The 23,436-nt window shown below is 41.8% G+C and overlaps 2 protein-coding genes across 9 annotated transcripts; one reads left to right on the top strand and one right to left on the bottom strand.

Moving 5' to 3' along the window:
- Positions 1-438: 438 nt before the first annotated feature.
- LOC147338955 (uncharacterized) lies at positions 439-22,632 on the top strand. 8 transcript variants are annotated; one of them, XM_086286755.1, is made up of 11 exons: positions 439-812; positions 7,997-8,290; positions 15,688-15,775; positions 17,770-18,054; positions 19,003-19,106; positions 19,196-19,661; positions 19,751-19,843; positions 19,925-19,961; positions 20,210-20,281; positions 20,362-21,642; positions 21,724-22,632. In XM_086286755.1, the coding sequence occupies exons 4-11, from the start codon at positions 17,956-17,958 to the stop codon at positions 21,978-21,980; spliced, it is 2,409 nt and encodes an 802-aa protein (XP_086142881.1). In that variant the 5' UTR covers positions 439-812; positions 7,997-8,290; positions 15,688-15,775; positions 17,770-17,955; the 3' UTR covers positions 21,981-22,632. The 8 variants fall into 8 exon arrangements, with proteins under 8 accessions (XP_086142881.1, XP_086142911.1, XP_086142903.1 ...); XM_086286785.1 differs by lacking the exon at positions 17,770-18,054 and adding an exon at positions 14,966-15,036; XM_086286763.1 differs by lacking the exon at positions 439-812 and adding an exon at positions 5,313-5,518.
- Positions 6,719-13,887, bottom strand: LOC147338956 (transcriptional repressor CTCF-like). Its single transcript, XM_086286802.1, has 13 exons — positions 13,708-13,887; positions 11,500-11,745; positions 11,220-11,402; positions 10,751-11,120; positions 10,487-10,657; positions 10,156-10,289; positions 9,954-10,074; positions 9,721-9,870; positions 9,369-9,529; positions 9,097-9,279; positions 8,859-9,000; positions 8,409-8,555; positions 6,719-8,271 (listed from the first exon to the last, which is right to left on the bottom strand). Exons 2-13 carry the CDS (start codon positions 11,722-11,724, stop codon positions 8,015-8,017), a joined length of 2,244 nt encoding a protein of 747 aa, XP_086142928.1. The 5' UTR covers positions 11,725-11,745; positions 13,708-13,887; the 3' UTR covers positions 6,719-8,014.
- Positions 22,633-23,436: the final 804 nt, after the last annotated feature.

Below are 23,436 nucleotides of genomic sequence, written 5' to 3'. Positions count from 1 at the left end.
GGTAAACAGACAATCTGTTTTTAGACAGGACAATACAACAATTTCCTGATTTGACTTCTCATAACATCCTCAAAACAAACAAGCAGAAATCTGTTGCATACAGTATATATCAAAGTCTTTCTCAACTGACTTTTTTCCTCCTTATAATAAAACTTGTGCCAAAGTTTTTGTTTTGTTTTCTTTTAATAATTTGCTTATCAAAATGACCAGCTATAGCAGGAAGATGCCTCCATTTCTGTTATATCAGATATTTATATTTATAGACCAGTCTCCACAAACACGTATTTTGAGCACTTAGTCGCATTTTAAGACTCACACAACCAAACAAAACAACGTCGCTTACTGGGCACATGAAAACGCAGAAATAGTTAAAATCCTGCGTTTATTCTGCTTTTATTTTGAAATGTTCCCCAGACCGGGAATCGCGGTTCTGTTAGTTGCTGTGGCAACAAGGATGTCCCTCTGTCTGTCACTGTTTTCTCCGTTGCTGCTTGTGCTGCGCTGGCGACGCCACCGTGAACCCATCGGAAAAAAACAGATATGACGTTTTGGAAGGAGAGCACTGAGGGAAGTACCGACTTCTCCTTCAGCCGTGGCCGTAAGCCGGGGGTGGCGGCTCGGTGAAGCCTCTCATTGGGCCGTTAAATCTATCAGGTGCAGGAACTCCGAGAACCGTTTGTCTAAGTTTTACCGAGGCGAGGAGGAGGAGGAGGAGGAGGAGGTGGGGGAAAGCATGTGGCACTTTTTCCTCCAAACTTCCACAACAAAACGTTGCAGCTGGCACAACCGGGAGAGCCGCCGCGAAGATCCCCGTACGTTAAATAACGCCGCAACTAAACAGCGCAACACAACTGTAGTTCATTATAAACGCAAGAAAAGACAAGCAGACACATCTGATTGTACAGTTTAGAGCTAGTTTAAATTAGTTAAGTTTAGTTAAGTCCTCCCATCACAGAAAACACGAGGTTATTAAAAGCTTTAAAAAAAGTGTCCCTTTAGCCTTAGCAGCAGGACGCGGATGGTTAGCATGGTTGGGTAAGATGTTTACAGATGTGCTGCATTCACGGCTCATGTTTTAACATGCCTGTGATAAAATGTAGGAACAGCTTCTCCTTCAGCAACACCAAATGCTCTTAAAAACGGTTTCCCCTTAAAATATACACGTATAAAGTTAATATTTTATGTATATAATATCACACACGGTCCAAAATGCCTTCCTCCCCATAAAAAAAAAAAGATGTGTTTGTTTGTTGCAATATGTTTGTTTGTTTGTTTAAAAAAAAAGGGAAAGTCATCCCATGTTATTTCATCTAATTCTTCCCACCTGATCATCCCAGAGCTACATGAAAGAAATTCCAAAGAAAGATGCACTTCCTACTGGGAACTATGCAAAATTTCAGGTTCCTACTGTCTATAGTTTGATCAAACAAAAAAACATTTTTTTAAAAATGAAGGAATGAATGTGACTGAGTACATGTCAGCTCTGGTTAACACAGAATGATGGATGCCTGCAAATATTTGGATGTCTTATCTCTGACAGCCAAGTTGGAGGCCCGTAGAAACCACAGTTTTGCATGCAGGGGCCTGATATTTTAGTTACAGCTCATCAGAGCGCATTTTCATACAACTGCCGTACAGTATTCCCCAGGTATGCCGCTATGTACCAAATATTTTACCTTTCTTGTTATGTTCTCTCGAATTTTCCCTATATGAATTTTTAAAATGCTCATACAGGGCAGGCAAAGATTGTTTCAGAGGCAGAGCAGCATGCTTTAATTCAGTTACCATTACCTCAAAGCCCAGCAGGAAGTTTTTTTCTGGTCAAGAAGAGAGGCTGTGTGCTGGGTGCCATTACAAAACACACTGTATGTGTTGTAAATGATGACAAACATACTGTAGACATTTTTTTTTAAGTCATACTGGGAAAATGAGGAATAACACCAGATTTTTTTGGTAAGTGACTGAGCTCAAGTGTTTGTCTGGGTAGTTTAATTAAAAAATAATAATAATAATAATCATGCTAGAAGCATTTCTTAAAACACCCCTGCCTTCATCCCTTCAAATATTTTATTTTGAGAAAACTGATGACAGTAAGGACCTGCAATTTTGTATAATTCTTATTAAGAAATGCACTTTTTTATTTTATTATGTTTTTTTTGTTTGTTTGTTTGTTTGTTTTTTACCTGCAGTTCTTTTTGTTCCTTTCTTCAGGCAAATCTGAAATGGTCAGGTGGGAAATCTTATGAATTGAGATGGAATAACCCAATAAAACAGGAGGACCTTCGGTGTTGCACACACAATGAAAGCTTGTTTTTGCCAACCAAAAAATAAATAAATAAATAAATGCCATTCACAACTCAAAATTTGCAATTATTATCCCAAATTTTCAACTTAATAACTCAAAGTTCTGAGAAGTTAATTCTCAGAAACACAAAAAAGTGACTTTTGGATGCCAACAAATGTTTGGTTGGTTGTTTTTTTCTGTGGCAGAAACAAGCTTCCATAACAAACCACTGGTGCTCAAAGAGGGGAAGAAAAACAGGAAAACGCTAAATGGAAAAATTACAACCAAAAACAGGCATTAAAAAACGAAATTTTAAAAATCCAGGTCCAGGAAGTCACAGGCAGTTTGGAATAAATAATAAAGGCTTTTATATTATTTTAGTAGCCAAAACCCCCTCAGCTTCCACCTTCTGGCTGTTGAGACACAAAGAGGCCCTGTGATTATGTTTTTCAACCTTTTTTTGTAAGCAAGGATGGAAATGAAGAACCCCTAGTGAGAGATTTAAGGGAAAGGGTGTCTATAACTTATAAAAGAAAGTCAAAGATAGGCAGCAAACCACCTTTTTAAACCTCAGACAACAGCCAGAAAGAGACTCAGGTGCAGTGTATGGCCAGTGACACTTGCACCTGAAGGCCAGAGTATGCCAGCACTATAACTAACAGGATGAGTATGATTAGGCAGATAAGAATGTTGCTTGGTTTTTAATTTCTGACATGAAAACAGTCAAATGTAAGTTAATCAGCAAGTTAGTGTTCTTCGTTGATAATTTAACAAGACAGTTCATCTGCTGATTGGCTGATTGCTGCTGTGTGTTAACTCAGGTATTAGCTAAAGTTAAAAACAAAGTGTCTCTCATTTGGTGTGACATTTATAGTTTGTGATACGCTTTTCATATGAGAGTGAGTGAAAAGTGTGACACTACACTATTTCAGACATGTAAGCTGATCCATCCACCCTCTGGACAGATCCCGGTCGATTGCAGGGCCTGCAGCCAGTTTAGAATCACTATTCAACCTAACGTGCATGTTTTTGCACTGTTTTGCACAGCAAGACTCCAGCAGGCCACTGGATTTGAACCTAGGACCTTCTTGCTGTGAGGTGACTGAGGTGACCACCTTAACTTTAAAACAGATTGGCTTAAATTGTCATCAACCACTCTTTTGATGAGGTGTATAGCTTTAGCATCCCCACGCTTCATGGCTGAGGTTTTTATCCTGGAAAACTGTCTTTGGTCTGGATCAGGCATCAAGCGTTTGCCTACAGATTTAACAAACTAGTTTAGCTCTAAAGTTCTTTTTGGAGATTTGTTTCATGGCACGACTCCCATGGAAGCCCAATCTGTGCCAGACTTTGACGCCAACAACTGCTTGCAGATCCCTTGGTGAAGTGTGGGGGCTGAGGTTTCTGGCACAACTTCACCTTCTTCTAAAATGTTCAGAGAGGAGCGGTTAAAACTTCCGTCTCGCTTTTAGACTAAGGAACAACTTTATTGTTTGACGTACGCATTTTGGCTGATGGCCTTGTATTTATATACCTCCATTTATATACCACCACCTGTTTGAAAATTGCTAGGGTGGCCAGTCCTGAACCAGTTTAAACTGTCTTCTCCACAGCAGGGAGATGTATTTCAAACAGTTTTATTTCTCAGACTCATAAACACCCCTCCATGAATGGCTACCTTACCATGATGGAGGAGTTTGTGTGTGGCTTTTGTCCCCTGGTAGGGCATCCCAAGGCAAATTTGTCCTTGTTGATGGGACAGATGAAGAGCAATTCACAAGACCCAAACCAAGGGGAAGAAATCAAGGTTTAGTTTACCCTCCCTTGAACAGGATTCTCATGGCCTCACCCTGGAGCCAGGCCTGGAGAGGGAGGGTGGCTGGGCCTTATTCCATGGGGTTCAAACAGGAAACATGGGCCTGGACTCATGTCGGGCCATCTCCTGCAGGTGCAATGTATGCCGGGTGGTGGTCAAGGGCAGAGGCCCTGATGGTCCAATGCCCAGCTATCGAGGCTAACTGTTGGGACATGGAACCCTGGGCAGAGATTATGCCTCTCTGCTGGCCTGGGAATGCCTTAGTATTCACCGGATAAGCTGGAGGAGTGGCTGGGGAGACAAAAGGTCCTGGCTTCTTTGCTTAGGCTGCTGCTCCCGCAACCTGGCCCCAAATAAGGGGAAGAAAATAGATGGATGGAGACTCAGACATCCACAGCCCTTTCTGAAGGCCTTAGTGAGCTAACGCTTCGATAGTAAAAAGAAAAGCAGACACTAAACATCCAGTTTGAATAAGATGGGTGCCACGTGTGAATGTCAGTACTCCATGGATAGTATCACCCAAAAGCATTAAGTGAGGCTGCTGAGTCTGCTAACTAACAGGACAAAAAAATCTACTTTTTAAAGTAATGCATTAAAATACCCTGCAGATGTTTACTCCTTTTGTTGGTGCACATACAAAAATGAGATTATTTTAGTTCAATCAGGCATATGGTAAATTAAAATGGCAGCAGTGGCAGTGAAAAGCATTTATAATCGGCCCCAGCGTGCCTTTCTCACATGATAAAAATTCACGGGACAAGTCACATGCAATGGAAGTGGTCATTAATTTTGGATCCTGCTGCTGCTGCACGTTCGCTGAAGCCAAAGATTAAACGGAGTTGAGAATTTTATTATTGGAGGCTGATCAGACTGATCCCACAAAGATCCCAATTAGTGTAAGAAAACCATGAGTGAGTGTGTGAGCATGGACGTAAAATCTTAATGACTTTATAGTAATTAAAATCCACAGCTTCAAATTTAAGAGATACACTCTGGGTCACAAATCTTCAGCAGTTTATTTGTAAAAAGAGTATTTTAGTAAATCAGTTATGCTAGAATAATGTCCAAATTATGACTCATTTATAATGTGAAATGTTATCAATTGTATCATCTCTCACATTTATACACAAAAGCCAGCTATATGTGCTGTTATAGTGGTGAATGTTCATATTAAACATGGGCAAAATTTCTAATAAATAGGTCATGTGTGCACAAATAATCTAAATGCTCTATTTGAAACCATCATTTCTTAGCTCTGTATGTCAAATACGCAATCTCAGGGATACCTTTAGACTTTGTAAAAGATGGATGCAGCCACAGTGCAGTGATGTCGTCCAGCAGTCAGGGAGATCCCTTTTGAGGTCTGATGTTGAGCATTTCCACTGGTGAACTAAGAAGCAAGATTTGGGCATGCCCAGGTAACTTTGAGTTTAGCTGTGGGTTTTAATTATTACCAAGACAAAGACTTCTTACTGCAGTACATCGCCATGGTAACTTATGCTGCTGACTTCACTTCTCTGGAAAGTACCATCATTCCTGGGAAATGCCTCAGACCTCTGTCGACCATGTGACAAATTTACAGGTAAACAGCATTTAAGTTCTTATTTATATATTACATTACTCTCAGGTCATTAAACTGCACCAGGACTGGCAGTCAAAGAAATAAAAAACTATAACCCATCACGTTCTTCTAGTGATACAGATGAGCCTTGTTAACTTGCATGATGTTTTTGTTTTGTTTTTTCCTTTCCTTCCTAGCTTCAAAAAGGGTTAACTTCAGTTTTACTGACCAAAGGACTTAAAATGCAAACACACACACACAGCTGACTATTTCCTTTAGCCTGGATTATGGTAAATGGCCTGTATTTGTATAGCGCTTTTCTAGTCCCTAAGGACCCCAAAGCGCTTTACACAACCTGTCATCCACCCATTCACACACACATTCACACACTGGATTATGTGAGCAACTTCAAATTTTTCCTAATACTGGAGTTTCCTTTCTTCTTTTAAAAACATATTTAAAAACCAAAATAAATAAATAAATATAATACTACAAAAAAAATATCACTCTGCTGCCAGTATGTTTGTGACTGGTCAGATGTTTCCAGCGTAATCCACTTCACGTGAATATGCCAATAGAGAGTGATAAACAAATGAGATCACTTTGCCTGATTGGAAGGGAAAGTGAAGCCCGAATATGATATCCCCAGGGGCGATCTTAGCTCAAGAGTTGGGAGTTCGTCTTGTAATCGGAAGGTTTTGAATTTGCGTCATCAAGTCCAAACATAAGCGAAGTGGTATATCTAACCAATCTCAAGGTCGTTTATCCTTTTTGACTTGAACTGGGACCAGTTTACAAAACGATCATCATATTGTGTTGATTACGACTCAAAACTAGCAACTGAGATGATAAACTCAGCAGGAAACTGTTTACTGAGCTCAAACAAGTGTAATCAGTTTTGCACCCTCTGCTGGCCAAGAGAAAGAATGGGGGTTTAACACATCTGGACTGGTTTTACCTTTCATTTACGACCACCTTTTATATACAGTTTATGTTAATGACATCTACTACCAGCCCACCAGAGCCCGTTTCCCAAATATTCTTTAGGACATACAAATAAAGATTTAAAAAAAAAATTTAATATCAATGTTTCCATTTAATAAAATATATTTGCAAGCAAAATAAACCGACATTTCTGTTTTATCGCTCTGTTTCTTAGCCAATTTTAATAAACAATTATTCAAGCAAACGTTTTGCCATGAGTGCGCCACTAACATGTTAATTACTCAGCCAAACCAGACTTTTAAAAACAGTTATTGCAGCTGCAGAAACCTAAAGTCTCGTGTCTACTAGTCTCATTTATTGGTTGTGCAGTTGTAGATTTGTTCTCATCTGCCACACAGTTATTAAAAGGTCATTCAAGCTGCTACGTAGCTTTGCATCGCCAATGGTACAAAAGGGAAACAACAACTCAAAGTGGAATGGCTACACGAGAGAGCGAAAACAACCATCTTTTCATCAACTCATCAATGTTTAGTACATACATATCATCTACAGGTGTAACAGTAGCAAGGAGCATGAGAGAAGCAGTCTATTAAGCTTTAAAAACTAGAATATGCTTAAAAAGGGATTTACTAACCACAGAAAAAGAGAAATACAATTCAAAATACTCTCTTTTCAAAAAAAATATATCTTGAAGTGGCTGTGACTAGCAGCAGTATCAAAAGTCCCCTTTATTTAAAATGTATTTCCGCAATCAATTTTTTCAAAAGACTTTCAGCTCTGGGCTTAATTTACATGTTTTTGGCATCACGCTGCTCTTAAGTGAAACCCCAGAAGACAATTTTCCTCTGCACTAGACAGCACTTTCCTATTTACCAACGCTTCACTGATAAATATGATCTGGATTTTAACACCATGTGCACTATGTACAAAACAAAAACTAAACTTAAAGAACGATTAGGATGCCTTTGCAGATTTTGAGGTCGGAAATGTATCCAGAATACAATTGGATGAGATGAGGCTATCTCATCATCTTGAAATGAACCGAATTGTGATTTTTGACAAGAGGGGAAACCCCCCCAAAAACAAGCAAACAAAAAGGGTAAGATACTCCCGTGAACTACAGCCACTCCAAAATTAACTGCCATGAGTTGTTGGTTGGTAAATCATTACTTAAAAAACCAAAAAACAAACAAACATGAGAAAAAAAAAACAAAACAAAACACTCTTTTCACTCATCCGAGTCACGTATCAATACATGATTTAAAAAGCAAATCTTAAATTACAACAGTGATGTTTTTGTCTGTGGAGGACTTTTGTTATCCTAAATGCCAAGAATTAAACTGCAGACTTAATAAAAGGGATGGGTTTTGTTTTTCCTTTTTAAAAACAGGGTTGACCCTCACACCCATCACCGGTCCATCATGCTGAGGATCATCTCAGGAGTCAGTTCCCCGTTCGGAGGGGCTTCAGACAGCTGCCCCGCCTGCGTAGCACCCTCTCCCTGGGTCAGCTCCTCCATCTGGATGGTCGACTTCCCTCCACCCACCACCACCTCCTGTGCAGCCTCATTGTCATCATCGTCTTGGTCGGCTCCGACCTCCTCCTTCACAATGATGTCGTCGACCTCTCCGGTGGCCTCGTCCTCCACACGGATGATAGCAGCCGCTGTTTAGGACAATTTCAGGTCAGACTAAAGACACACCTTTTCAAATTGGTACATATAGTTTGTTATATGTGAAAAATCCAACACTACACACTACGAGTTAAATGACATCAAAAACGGTCACCAATTAAACACTTACTGTCTGGTTTGCTCTTTGGGGGGCGCCCACGCTTCCTCTTGACTGGTGGCTCCACTGGGGCTGGGATAGGGACAACAGGCGAGGCCTGCTCCACCTCCATCTCAGTCAGCAAATCCTCTTCCTCCTCTACCTCATCAAGCTCGCCCTCTATATATATATATATATATATATATATATATATATATATATATATATATATATATATATATATATATATATATATATATATATATATATATATATATATATATATATATTTTTTTTTTTTTTTTAAAAAGGGGGGAAACAATAACTTGTTAGACTTAATCACATTTTCTTGCACAGCCTTAAAAAATCAAGATCTGCAACAATTTAATGTAGCACCCAAACCTCTTTGACAGGCTCCTAAATATTTACTTAAGACACTTTGATTATTTGTATATCAGCTTTTCAAGCACTTGTGTACGAGACCTGTGTCGTCGTCATCATCATCATCCCTCCTGGACTGCATCTTCCTCTTCCTGCCACGTCGTCCCTTTTTGGGTGGTGGAGTTCCGTTTTCTTCTAAAGAAGCATCACCTGTACAGCTGTCAGTATGACGTAGCATCGTGTTCTGTGGAGCAAAAACACAGAACCGTCACACCTCTGTGACATACGCACACAAACAACCCTCTCATGTGTGCACTATGATCTCAAGGGTCAGTCCTACCCTGCGAGTGAATGTCTTGCTACATTTGTTGCAGACGAAGGCAGTGGGGATGAAGTTAGGATCGTGGTAACGCTTGAAGTGCATGTCCAGGAGCTGCTTCTGACGGAAAGTTTTGTCACACTGGCTGCAGGCGAATGGCTTCTCCCCTGTGTGCGTGCGCTTGTGCATTATCATGTGGCGTTCCTGTTGGGTAACAGAACAAAAGACATTTAACGTTTGTTTAGCAGTAAAATAAACAGCAGGAGCATAACGTATTCCAGCCCAACACGGACCTGTCTGCAGCAGTAGTCACACTGGTCACATCTGAAACGCTTCTCATTCTTGTGAGTCTTCTGGTGCTGAATGAGAGCATAGCGCTCATGAAACACAGCATCGCAGTAACGACATTTCTTCCCCGTCTCAATAAATGAATGCTGTTTTCTCAGGTGAACACCTAAGATGGAGACAAAGGCATAAAAATCCAGTCAGATAAATGTCATATTGCCTTGTTATAGAGATAAAGACTCCCTGAAATATTCTGTTTCACAACACAGGGCAATCCACTAACTGAGAGCAACATGTTTACGTTCCTTTAACTGTCCTTCTGCATACAGTTTGAAGTAGAAATAGTCTCAAATCACTCACCAAGATCACTTTTACGTGCAATGACGGTATCACAGTGTGGGCAGTGAAACTTTGCCACATTCTCTGTGTGTTTCTGCAGGATGTGCATCTTCATGGTGCCGCTTTGTGTGAAACGAGCATGGCAGATGTAGCACTCGTATGGCTTCTCACCTGCAACAGAAGAAGACGAGTCAGCTACTCTCCTAAAAAACTGGAGCTAAAACACACTTTGACTGAAAATCTAAGGATTTTACCAGAGTGTGTCCTCATGTGTCTCTTCAGCTTATAAGTGTCTCTGCTGGCATAGCTGCAAAGACTGCACTGGAAGGGTCGCTCCCCTGTGTGAGAGCGGATGTGCCTTTTCAACTTGCTCACCTGGGAAAAGAGACACATTAGCCTTTATTCCATGGTATAGAGACCAGGTTGATGCCCAATTAAATAACTAATATAACTCACCTCGACACTGGAATAGTCGCACATGGAGCACTTAAAAGGCTTCTCGTGTGTGTGCTTGTAGCGACGATGACGCACTAACTCACCGCTGGTCACAAACGCCATGTCGCAATCTGTGCATTTATGTGGCCGAGTGCCTTTAAACGAAGAAGAAAATCAGAACTGTATATTAACTGCTGGTGTAGCTGAAATCTGAAATACAACACTGGATGAAAAGGAGATAAATGCCCACTAACTTTTGCAGTAATAATAAGTAAACACTCTGAAAATTTACTTCCTCGCTCACCAAGTCCATCCAGCAAATTGTTTCCGTTTCTGTATTTTCTCCAAATACCTGTGTGTGTGTTGAGGTGGTTTCTCAGCAGTGTGACTGTTCTGAACGCTCTCCCGCACAAGTGACATTTATGCGGCCTCTCATCTGTGTGGCTCTTCATGTGTCGGTCCAGGTTAGAGCGCCGTGGGCAGGTGTAGCTGCACAGCTCACACTGGAAAGTCTTCTTAACACCTGGACACAGAGATGTTCAATTTAGCACTGGGAAAGAAGAAGAAAAAAAAAAAATCTCTTGAAAGTTTTCGTGTAACTTGATCAAAGTCTAACCTTTTTTCTTGATCTTTGTGGGTTTCGGGGGCTTCATGTTGCCCACAACCTTCTCAGCATTAACCTCTGACAGCAGTCCCTCCTGCTGCTCTTCCTCAAAGTCGTACACAGAAACATCCATGTCACGATCGCCTTCTGCATAGCGCAGGCGACTCTTCTTTCCCTTCTTTGCTTTACGGACAGCAGTAATGGGCTGGTAGTCAGGGTCCTTTGTCCACTCTGGGTCATCTTGCAGGGGCACAGAGGTCTCCACCTCTGCTGGCTCTTCCTCCTCCTCCTCCACCCTTGTCCCTTGGAGCTCCTCGTGGGCTGCCTGGAGCTCCTCCTGCTCTACAGTCTCCACTTCACCATTTGCGCCCACTTTAACTACCTAGTGTAGGAATATGACAAATGAATCCTACTGGAACAAAGACTTCACTGAAAATCAAAGACAATCAAAAGCACCGGGTAGCCTCAAGTCATTTCTCACCTGGAAGCCCTCAGGTAAAGGAAGAGTGTGACAAATAACTGGCTCTGCATCCTTGTTAGCCGCTGACGTCTCAACATAAGTAGCCTGGAGCCCGTCTACAGTTGTAGTTGTGACAGGTACCTGCACGAGCTGAAGCTGACCCAGACCTAATGCTGCACCTGCTTGCTCCTCCATGTTCACCACCTGTGAAGAGAGACTGGACTTTATCGTTTGATGGCAAAAATAAAAGACCTGACATATATAATCTGGCTAAAAAGTTTAAACCGTGCTCTTTACAAACCTGAAGCGTGATGATCTGGCCCTCATCTCCACCTGAAACTGTCATTGTGCCACCTCCCTCCAACACCTCTGTCTTCATTTGTAGAAGAGTTGGGTCTAGAGCATCCATCACCATCATCTCCATGTTACCAGCGACTTCACCCTGCGTCAAGGCCTCTCCACCCTCTGGCAGGACCTTTCCATCCGTCACCTGAGCGGACTCCATGGAAACAACCTCGGCCTCCATGGCAATGAGCCAACAAATGCGCTAAACAGAAAGAACGTGAATATCTTTAGCAAAAGGAAAGACTGGTGTGATGGAGAATTGTTTGTAACCAAAAAGTGCTTTATTTATTTTTTTATTTGATCCCCCCCTTCCTTTGCCCTCTGGCTAAACTGAAACAACGGGATGGCTTTCAGTAAATCCAGACATGTTTAGACCAGATGATGAAAGCACCTAGATTAACTGAAAAAACAATTTAAAAAAAAAAATCCTTGTATCAATATTTGCCTGTGCACTGAAAACATTCCCAGTGTTTGGTTTTCCTTTTCCTGAATGTGCAGTATGACAAAAAGTGCTGCCAGCAGAATACAAAACTTTTCCATTTCCAGGATATCAATTACACCCATTTAAACTGGCAACTTTAGAAAAAAAAAAACAGTTTAGTGTGTAAAACTGTCCACAGTTTGTTTTGGGTTTTTTGGGGCTTATACACCAAACTCCGTTTCCCTTGTCTTTTACTTGGAGTTGATGTCAGATGAGCAGCATGCTGTTTTTTTTTACTTTTTAAAACAAAACACAAAATAAAACAAACAAAGCCCACCTCTGCTAGGGATGAGCGATGCCCCATTTTCACCAGGGCCACCAACTAGTAACTAGAGTTTATTTAATGCCTCAACCCAACATGTTCTCTGTTTTCATTTATTTTGTGCTTTCTCATCTGAACATACATACCAAACAGCGCTCAATGCATTTTGCACAAAGTATTTTAACATTTTTCATTTACTGGTCACCATATGTGGAGAAGGCCAGCTAGCTGCAGTTGTGTGTGATGACAAGAAACCTTGTTTTTAGTTAAAGGGTTTCAAATAAAGTACCTGTTCAGATAGTTTAAACGTGAAGAAAAGTTCTCCTCTTCAACTGATCAGATGGGTTGTTTTACAAAGCACAATTAAGAGGCTACAATGAAAGTTGTCTCTATTCAGATTAACTTTAAGTTCGCCACAGGTTTAAATGTGCAAGATTTAAACAATACACTAGATTTATTTAACAGTTTTATTTATAATGTAAAACAAATCGCTTAATAAATTATGCTATAGTTTTACAGATTAAGCTCCCGGGATTTAGCTTTGCTTTTTGTGAGTCAGTAAAAGTATACAAGGGACCAATAAAAGTCTCATCTCCTGGACTTGGGCCCAGTAGAGACCACAGATGTTAAGACTCACCAGAGTACTAAAAACTATCATATTTAGACTCTTTACACTAAGCACGTACAGCCATTACGCAATGACACCCCGCACAAGCCAGAGTTCGAGGAGTCCGGGTCATGTAAACTAGCACCCGAGCCAGAGTGAAACTCTGGTGGACGATGCAGAAACCGTAACCGTTTTTAATAACTGCGATGCAAATGTTTAAAAGAGTCTTCATTCCTGCCTTCCAGTGGTTATCTGGTTTGGCTGAACGCTGATAGGTTATGACTGTGAGCCAGTAACAGAAATCACATTTAGTCCGATGCTTCAGGAAGCATTTGTTCGCTTGTGTGTGATTTTTTTTAATCTAAAAATCCGTTCTCCTCCGTTCTGTTTTTATCAATTCACAGGACATCGTCCAACAGATGATGTATAGTTTAATAAGCGAAATAAAACTACTTAAATACTGTCTCGTGTTAGTTGGTTAACTCGGGAGGCGCGAGTACGTCTGAAAACAGGAAACAAAGGGCACGATAAGATGGACGTCAGGCCTGAACAAACTTAAAACAGGAACACCGATAAATACAGCCATCCCTGTGCACATACATCGAAATATCGGTCAAAAACCAACAAAATGCTCAACTGAAACAGGGAGTTACATTTTATAGACGGATTTAGTGCATTTTAGATAACGATAGAGGGAGACAAACACCCCCCGCCAGCCGCCTGGCCGGTAAGCCCGACCGTGACACCTAGAGGCCGGCGACGGCTCCTACAAAAACGTTTCCGCGTTTGGAGGCAAAGTAAAAGCTCTACTTACTCCTGGTTTCTTCCTTTCCTCGTTATGTTCACTTGGAAGCTCAGCGCCTACAGTAGCTCCTTTCAGTCCTGCAGCGGACGGCCGTAAGTGCTCCGCGCCGGGCTAATAATTTTCTCCCGCTTTGGAAGAGTGGGCCTAACATACAAAATGGCGGCCCATAAGAGCCACTGCGCCTGCGCAACTAGGTGCCCGGGGAGTAAAGAGGAGGGATCGGGATGTTGCTGTGGGTGATGGGCGCCAGATTTGAATTCAGGCGTGGGCGTGGCAACCACGGAGACGGTTATTAAAAGGGAGAGGTTATTGATTAGTTTTCTGATCTGCTATCAGTTTTTTTTTTCATCGGGAGTGACCTTTAAACATTCAACAGCATCGAGTCAAGATTAGGAATAATGTTTGCTGTATTAAAGCAGTTCATCCAGTTAGCCACTGGAGGGCGGCATGAAAGTGTCAAATTGGGGTTTACAACATGCACACAAATGAAATCGTGAGTGATAATTAGCTGCATAGTGTATGTAAGATGAAAAGAAAACCTATTTAGACTGTTGCCATGGGAAAGTGAGCTCCTGGACCCTAGCTTTTAGGACTTTTCAATTATAGCCCACCATTAATTATTTGGTTCAAAGGTTTTTTAGTTAACTAACACCAAACTAGAAACAATAACTATGTATAAAATATTTAAGTCATATGAAATAAAATAAAAAAGCAGCTAAAATTAAACGGGAAATCTTTTATTTTAGCCTTTGTTTACTAAGACTTGGAACTGGGACCTGGAACTAAACACAAAATTAAGAACAAAAATTAAACATGAGATAAAATAAAAGTAGCTAGAACACAAAAAACGACCATACAACTGAGATAGTGTGTAAAATGTAAACAAAAACAGAATTCAGTGATTTGCAAATCCCATAAACTCATATTTTATCCACACTAGAACACAGATACAAAGTAAATGTTTAAGCTGAGAAACCGCTGGAGGAACATTTTGAAATTAGGTTAATTAGACCCATGATTGGGTATAAAAACAGCATCTTAGAGAGACAGACTTTCTTAGAAGTAAAGATGGGTAGATGTTCACCAGTCTAGAATAAACTGTGTCCACAAACTGTGGAACAATTCCTGATTATTGAAAAATATTGAAAATATCTCTGAATATTGTTCCTCGATGTAAAATGTAAAAAGATTGTGAATATGTTATCATCTACAGTACATATTATCGTCACAAGATTCAGAGAATTTGGAGAAATCTCTTGTGTGCTAGGGACAAAGCTGGAAATCAGTACTGGATTCCTGTGATTCTGGGGCTCTCAGGCAGCACTGTTTTAAAAGAAAGTATGTTGTTCAATACACAGCAGTATATTCACAGTTTAAACCAGATATTTACGTACACTTTATGGAACAACATTTTTTTACTGTACAACATCAATTTAGAGTAAACTTGTTTTGTTTTGGATAAATAAATATTGAAATATCTTTTGAATTTGTTAAATGTCAGAATAAAGAGAGACAGAGCTGTCTATTTTTTATTACTTTAATCAAATTTAGGAGCACATATACACTAAGTTTATTGTTAATTTATAAGAAAACTCCAGACGATTCCATTCTGAGCTGAAGAAGCTTCTGATAGGTTAGTAGAGTCCATGTGAGTAAATTGGTGGCACAGCTGTGGATGCATATACTGTAACGCAAAACACAGAGCCTGTTTCTTTGAAATGGGAAAATCAAGAGATGTCAACCAAAACACCAGGAAAAGAACTGTGGAGCTCCATAAGTGTGGCTTAATTTTGAATACAATTTGGTGCCATTTACAATTAAGAAATACAGATAGTTTCTCTCTTTACTCTTTATATTTATCAACCTAAAAAAATAAACATTTAGTCTGATTTGATGTTACAATTAAAAAAGTGTTTTTATCTGAAGAGTGTGTAAATATCTGGTTTCAACTGTATATTTGATGATGTTGGTGTTTGGCTTGATTGTCAGCACAAAGAGGGAGAGAGAGAGAGAGGAACAGAGAGGGCAAGAGAAGGAGATGGAGAATGAGGACAGAACAGAGATGGAACAAGAGCAGGTGAGACACATGTTAGTCAAATGGTCGTTTACCAAAAGTATCACTGTATCATAGGTCGTCATGTATCTCGTACCTAGTGTTTCTTTTTAGGTTTGTTATTTTTCAAATTCTATATTTATTAAGTTATGCAGGCTTGTTTGCACAACAAGGCTAAATAATTATATAAACTTTTCTCAATCTAAATAGTGTTTTGGTAGAATTAAAAAATAAGTGTAGTGCAGGTCTATGATGATTTTTAGTGCTACTATCATCTAGTTCTGATTCTGGTTCTGTCTTGGTTAAATCCTAAGTAGTCCTGATTGTGAACTGTTGTAGACCTGTTTTAATTCTGCCGGATCAGTTCGGGGTCTGGTTGAATTGGGGTTTAGTCCTCGTGTCTTGATACCCCCCCAATCCCACATGCATACTACCTTAAGCCCCGGGTGTATCAAATGTCTGCCTCTGCCTCTGCTGGGGCCTATAAAAGTCTTAACTGCTTTGATTACTAGGTACTGGGTTTCCTTTCATAATTTTTTATTTGTATTCGAACCTTAAAAACATTGAGCTGATATGTGCATAGTGAATAATGATGCAAATGATTGCATGTCGTCATCTGTCAGCTACTTGTCTAATAATTAAGACTCACATTTCTTTATAATCTGTCACAGTTTGGGAAATATTCCACGTTTTGAAGATCAGACGTGGTTGTGTTCAGCTGGCAGACAAAAGCTGTGCAGTACAGTAATTGCCTTTGAACTGTAATGCATTAAAAGCTTAACATTTCTTGAAATGCAAGTACAAATACCTCCGACATTATTTGTGAAAGTCAGTTACACGTGAACACTTGATCCCCTTGTTTGTCCTGAGCATTTCTGGACTGGTGAAGTTTCTCCAGACAACCTGCTGATTAGATGAAATTGTAATCTGAGCACTGCAGGTTTTATTTGATTTCTGTCAGCATAATAATAAGATCTAAATAACCAAGTTACTTCTAGGTTACAGTGACCTGCTGTAGGTCTGTTCTCACGTTACTTCATGTGGAACACCTGACCTTTCTTCATAAATGCAAAAACAAGTTGTTTGTGGGTTGTTATTTTGGAAAAGAAACATGAGCTCCATGTAAATATCAGCCCTGGTTTTGATTATCAAATATTCCAACCAGGAAACCAAATTCCCATGAAACCTGCAGCATGCGTCCTTTGGAGGATATGCAGCATAATTAAGATGTATGGAAACTGCTGCTAAGGGCGTGTGCCTTATTTAATGGTTCAGGAACGAGTTTTAATTTTTGAAACATAGGAGAGAACAGTGACATAACAGTAAGAGAAGAGCACAGCGATATAAACAGTGAAATACGTGAAAAAGAGACCGTGTGTGTGTGAGGAACTGTTGTGGGGGCGTGCACAACTCTATTCAGATCAAAAGCAAACATTTGTGAAGGAGAGAGGATTAAAAAAAAGGGAAAGAAAGATAAGAACTACAAAAAAGCTGTTTAAAACGTGTTTTAGATGTTTTAGACGAAAGGAGAAAATAATAATTAGAATTTGTGCAATTTTAGGGTCTGTGTGTGTATACCACACACCCGATATAACTATATATATATATAGGTATGATATAATAATGACAGTACACTTTATACGCTAGAGAGATAAATATGCACAGTGCATAAACACCGGGCTTTTAAGATAACTTAATCTTGTCACCACATGCAGGAGAGGTAGAGTAAAACACAGGCGTTACACTAAATGCATGCAATGTGAAGTTTTTCAGAGTGGGTCAGTCTGTCATTTATAGCTTCTTTTCCGCATATAAAATTAATTATTAATTTATTACGTAACCACAGTAAAACATTTTGTGCACTCAGCCTTTTCACACTGGAGTAAATCGGTGCATCCATGCATGTGCCGTTCATGGGTGAGGCTGCAGGGATGAAGCAAATGTTAGTGTGGTCACTTTATCCCTGCCTCCTTATTTTATCACCATCTTTTTTTTCCCCCGTGGTATTCCTCTCACAGAGGGGAGGGGGACAGAGAAAGGCTTGGTTCTGTTGTCAGATCTGTCAGTCTCGCCACCCCGGCCCCTCCCACCTCAGCAGAGGCATTACATACTGCCGCTGCTGCTCGTGCTCTTAGCAACGGTGCCTCGGCAACAGAGCCACGGCAACAGAGCTCCACGGCAACAGCGTGCCGTGTGTCTCCCCAATGGAGCTGCCATTGGGCGGACCGGTGCTCAGGCACTACACCCAGAGCAGACCGAGACCTCACCGACAGAAACTGAACTATCGTCCCAGCAGACCGCAGGTACTGTGCAGGAGAATCAGGGAGGTTTCTGTAAAAATGGAGAGTGAGAGAAAGGTGTGTGTGTGTGTGTTTGAGGGAGAGAGGAGGGAAAATGGAAGGGAGGGAGAGAGGAGAGATGGAATAGGGTACAGAGGGGAGAGGCAGGGGGAAGGGAAGGATGGAGGGGGAGTGCTGTAAAAGATGCCTGGTCCCCGGCTTGAATTAGGCAGTGCCATTGTACCGGTCACCGGCTGCTTCAGGAAGCCAATGAAATCTGCCTCTGTGAGAGTGGGCGCTCGTTTTCTTGCTTTCTCTTAAAAAAAAAAGGAAAAAAAGAAGCCATTCAGTTTCTTCATGTGATCGTGTAAAATATGTGTGTGAGCTCATCCGTTTTCCACTGAGCTGATCACGCTGTCACAGAGCTATTAGGCTGCAGACATTCAGTCACTCCCTTGGAGACAAATGGCCTGGGAGACAAAATTCAAGCAATTCCCCTGACAGGATATCATGTAACGGTGACTTCGGCTAAATTTGCCTTCTGGACTCGAGCCTCCCCCGACTTTCATTGCTACTTGTGGGCACAGATGTTAATGTGATCAGGACAATGCGGCTCCCAATTTTGATATCACGTTACCTATATTGGCAAAAATGAGTTATGTTGCTTCCATTCAGCGTTTAAAAAATCCAATGACGACCCCCTCCCACTCCACCCCCCAGCACCCATTGTACGTTACTGAGCAACTGAGTCCAGGGAGGCCCGGATCGTAACATAAATGGATGAGAGAATCAAACCAAAATACACCTATAGAGGCATGAGGAGTGCTAGGAGTGTGTGGGTTTTCAGAAGTGATAGTTATGTAATGTAAAGTTACATGCTGTAAGATGCGAGTTGTTCCTTGTTAGTTTGTGTGATCCGTGGTGCAAAATATCTGATTTCTGTGTGTGTGTGTGTGTCTGGGGGGTAATTAGGAGACAATAATCGAGAGTGAAAATGAAGTCCTTGAGCTCATGGGGCGTGTGGATGAAGGAGTTGAAGAGTTCTTTACTAAGAGAGTACTGCCTGCTGATACACTGTGAGTATCACGGCACACAAATTAGCCCCTTCATGTTTACCCATACAAGTGAATAGACCTTAAACTGAGACATACGACTCTTTGTACAGGAAGCTGCAGGATGAGGAATCTATCACAGTGCACGAAGTGGCTCCTGCCAGCTCTGTCCCTTGTCCGGCCCCGACGAAAACCCTCCGGAGGAAGCTGGGTGATTTCTTTACGCTCAAAAAGAGGCGAGGTTTGAAATCAGAGACGAGCCATGAGGGGCGTCCCAAAAAGGCCTCCATCGCTGATCTCATTCGCCCTCTCAGGGAGGTTGCCAGATCCGAGAAAGACAAAGACAAAGACCGAGTAAAGGAGCACGACAAGGAAAATGAAAAGGAGAAAGCAAAAGAGGCTCCCACTGCTGTTTCTGGAGAGCCAGCTGTTCGGGAGACACCTGTTTCTGGCGCTCCGCCGCTGAGGGGCGAAGCAGTGCCTCCCCGCCGAGCTCTCAGAGAGGGGAAGTCCCAGTCTCTCATTTTGCTATCTGGCTCAGCAGCAGCGGGGTCGACCAATGCCAGAAACACAGCAAAGGTGGGTGTTGCTAGAGTTAATGCCTGTTTTTTTAGTCTTTTTCATTAGTGGATAAGAACTGAAAATTGGTTTGCTGCTGCTGCTTTTAGAAACAATTTGAAGGCCAGAATAGCTTTGAACAGAAGCTCCATCTCATGCTTCAGCGTATTGGAGTTTCCAAACCCCTGCCAGGAGAGACACAGGTTTGCACATCTGCATGTCTGAATGTTGTTATGGATATCTCAGAGGCCTTAAAAAGTACTAAATGCTCCTTTTTTATGTAGGATCAAGAAGGAGAGATGAAAAAGGCCGAGTCTGAAGGTATGTGCCTTTATCTGTGATACGTTTAATAGTCTTCTCAGCTCCAGCGTAGTATTAATGAGGCTAAATTAATCTTTGAAGTCTAGGGATTTGTGTCAAAAGGATAGGCTTCTCGACATGGATCAGTTCTCCAATGAAAAGATTTAGTATCTGAGGGGCTGCGCTGATAAGCCAAGCAGGAGTCTGTGGTTCTTTCAGTCTATTATAGGGCCATTAATTCCTGTGGTAAAATGATTTTTGCCCTTCAGGTACCATCATTGACAGTAAACCCGAGCCACCTCCCACTTTCTCAAAACCTCGAACGATGTCTGCATCATCAGGTAAAACGCTGGTTTACGCTCTCATGTGTACAGAGTACAGTAAGTGAACCATTTTCACGTTTATTTTGCTTGCTTTTTAGACACAAGGCATCAGATTCGGGCAAGTGTGTCAGCGCATGAAGGAGCCGGGAAACCCGCTCTGCTTCCAAAGCCGGTTATCAAACCGGGGCCACCCCCCACAACGTCTGGCCGCAACACACCTGAGAACGAGCTGGCCCAAATACAGGAAGCAGAGACACACACGCCCACTAAACTCAGCCCAGCCGCAGCGCCGTCACCTCTGGCCACCACCGCTCCCGCTGCACCGACAATCTCAAACGCGGTCCCCGACTCGACCGACTTTGAAGCTCCCCCTTCGAGTACTGTAACTCCCTCACACGCAGATGTATGCACTGACTCTCCTGCAGCAACCTCCGTCCCCGAAACTACGACCGCACCCACAGAGCCCCCTGCCAACGCATCCGTTACCCCCACCTCCTCAGAGTCTGTTACTCCAAGCCTCGCTGTCACTTCCACTTCAGCAGCAACAGTTGCCGGGCCTTCCATTACCACCTCGGAAACTGTTTCTGCTCCCAGTCACGAAAGCCCTGTTTCCACGGCATCAACAAATCTGTCAGCCAAATCGACTTTGCCAGAGCCAAATGGCGTTCTCTCACTTGATGTTGCTCCTGCTGCTGGTGGTGATGCAGCTATTTCTGTCACCACCACAGCTTCTGCGCCCTGCACCAGCGTGTCAGATGTGCCGCCGGGCTTGTCTACCACCACCATCAGCGAAGTCAGTCATGAACCAGCTTCAGTCACATCCAGTAGCTCTTCAACATTAGTCACTATGACTACATCACCTCCCTCTGACTCAAGTGATGTAATTACAGTAACAATTTCACATGACCCCACCTTTACCGCTTCCTCCACCATGGTCTCTGCTGCCCTTCCTCCTACCACCTCAGCACCTTCTACCACTCCTACAGCTCAACCTCAACCCCAATTATCCACTGACTCCATTAACTCCGCTTCTTCATCTACCGCCATTCACCCAGCCACTACGTCCGTTCCCTCCACCTCTTCTAGTGAAACAAACCCTACAGACACCACTTCCACTGCTACCAGTCTGAACCGAGCAGAAACCACCTCCACCGCTAGTTCGTCAACCTCCGGTGCAATTAGCTCCCCACTCACGACTGGGTCAGAGCCACCTTTTCCCAACAATGTTGACACTAAGCTCACACCAACTATCTCTAGCCTGCCCACTACTGATAACACAAGTTCTGCTGCACCACCCGCTAGCGATAGTCCAGGCCAAGATAACGTAATCCAGATATCTGATGAGAGATCCGGTGTAGGGCCTGCAGAAAAAGGCACTGGTGAGTTTTAAGTTCTGCTTGTGATCTCTGTATGTAGGTGCATGGTGAATGGTGTGTTTTATGATATTGTTTTTCTTTTAGCAGCAGATGGGGAACAAACAAGCAAAGTACTTGAGGCAGACGAGAAGAAGGAAGTGGTTGACAGTTGGAGCCAGAGTGAGAAACCAACCGTGGCCCAGAGTGAACCGACAACGAAAGAAGAGCGGGAAGAAAGTGTGAAAGCTGAAGCAGACACACCAGCTGAACCTGCAGCAGTGGAGGATGGTGAGCGCTGCACAGAGGAAGCAGTGATAGTGGGTCAAAAGCAAGAGGAAACTAAACCAGTGAGTGATAAGTGAGGAAAAAAGAAAATGCTAAACATGGGACCAACTACTGTGACGGAGGAGGGGGCAGGAGAGGCCACAGTAAAGGGTGAAGCAGAGGGAGGGGAATGATGATCCATGGCACTTCCTACAGGGACCACCACATCACAGCAGCACACCACAAAGGGTGGGCCACTGGACCAAAGAACTGAGATCCCCTCGGTGTGACGTAATCAACAAATCCAGCAGTGTCTTTGTCCTTTTTTAACTTATGTTTGAGGTTTTGCATTGCACGTGTGATTATGTACCATAAGACAATTATTGTGGTAAAAAAAAAAATACACAATGTTTACAATAGATGGATAAGAGACATAGTTATGACTATTAAATGGAGTATTGAAGTGACTGTGTGAAATCATTACTTTGAGCAACTTCATCTCAGCTTTTTGTGGAGGTTTTTCCCACATCTACAATAATCCTCAGCCTCGATTATGGCCACACACACTGACAGATTTTAATTTGATCATAAAAGAGCAACTTTCATCTGCAGAGAATGAAAGTTTGATAATGTTGTTATTTTTATTAAAGTTAAATGCCTTTAACTTTAGCAAATTTATTTGTAAAAGAGTTGTTATTAAAGATAAATGGTAATGTATAAAAGCCTAATTAAACACATTTCATAGCTGGGTCTTAGTGAAACTGGTCTTCTACTTATCATCTTTCAATAAACAACTCTGGTATACAGAGTTGTCATACATCTGAAAACTCAGTCATACATATGAAATAGTATTTTTCCTTTTCATTTCTATGAGGCAGACATTTCCAAGAGTTTCCTTTTTTTCATCGGACTACATTTAACCACTGAACATCTGTGCGAGCTGTGTATTATCAGGAAAGGTGTCACCTTTTGCATGTCAGCTAACTTACATAACAAATTTCATCTCTCGGTTTCGTGCTACCGATTTTGCACATGTATACAATGGCTGAGGACGTTTTTTTTTTTAAACATATGATTGCCGGTATGCAGAAACTGCGTGATGAAAGGCCTGGAGGGTGAAAGGAAACAGTTTAAACACAAAGAGTCTTACTTTAGGTGCACGTGATATGCAAGTTCAATATGGAGGGTTAATACAAGAGTTAATACAAAGTAGAAATGAAAGGCATTTGTTGTAATTTAGAGGCGTTTCTCATTTGACTTGACTGTGCAGAGCTTGTGATTGTGGATTTCTTTTTGCATCAGATCCAGATCCCTGGTAACCCAAGGGGTTCTGTCTATATTACCCCCCTCGAGCAACAAGGGGGGATATTTGCTGGGCCTGTGGTCTTCCCCTTGTCCTGCTTGGCAGATCAATATTCAACATCCTCTGTCCAGTATATCCACAATCCCTCCTCTGCACATGTCCAAACTGTCTTCAGCCTTGCCTCTCAAACCTGACCTCTCCCCCGACATACCAATTTTTAACCTTGATATAAGATTAAATGAAAATGTGAA

This window comes from Aulonocara sp. 'chitande type north' Nkhata Bay, linkage group LG1 (assembly GCF_057382095.1).
Source record: "Aulonocara sp. 'chitande type north' Nkhata Bay isolate Kocher_YH1m ecotype deep benthic linkage group LG1, A_spYH_male_GT1.1, whole genome shotgun sequence".
Lineage (NCBI taxonomy): Eukaryota > Metazoa > Chordata > Actinopteri > Cichliformes > Cichlidae > Aulonocara > Aulonocara sp. 'chitande type north' Nkhata Bay.
This window is presented reverse-complemented; position numbering and strand designations above follow the sequence as displayed.

What these genes read in the sequence shown, in the direction of transcription:
- LOC147338955 (XM_086286739.1), top strand. Translation starts at nt 14,097, where the DNA reads ATGTTTGCTGTATTAAAGCAGTTCATCCAGTTAGCCACTGGAGGGCGG. An exon ending in CAGAGATGGAACAAGAGCAG is followed by an intron (nt 15,776 to 19,002) that starts GTGAGACACATG and finishes GGGGGTAATTAG; the next exon opens with GAGACAATAATCGAGAGTGA. An exon ending in GTACTGCCTGCTGATACACT is followed by an intron (nt 19,107 to 19,195) that starts GTGAGTATCACG and finishes CTCTTTGTACAG; the next exon opens with GAAGCTGCAGGATGAGGAAT.
- LOC147338956 (XM_086286802.1), bottom strand. Translation starts at nt 11,724, where the DNA reads ATGGAGGCCGAGGTTGTTTCCATGGAGTCCGCTCAGGTGACGGATGGA. An exon ending in CCACCTCAACACACACACAG is followed by an intron (nt 10,290 to 10,486) that starts GTATTTGGAGAA and finishes CTTCGTTTAAAG; the next exon opens with GCACTCGGCCACATAAATGC. An exon ending in CCCAAAGAGCAAACCAGACA is followed by an intron (nt 8,272 to 8,408) that starts GTAAGTGTTTAA and finishes TGTCCTAAACAG; the next exon opens with CGGCTGCTATCATCCGTGTG.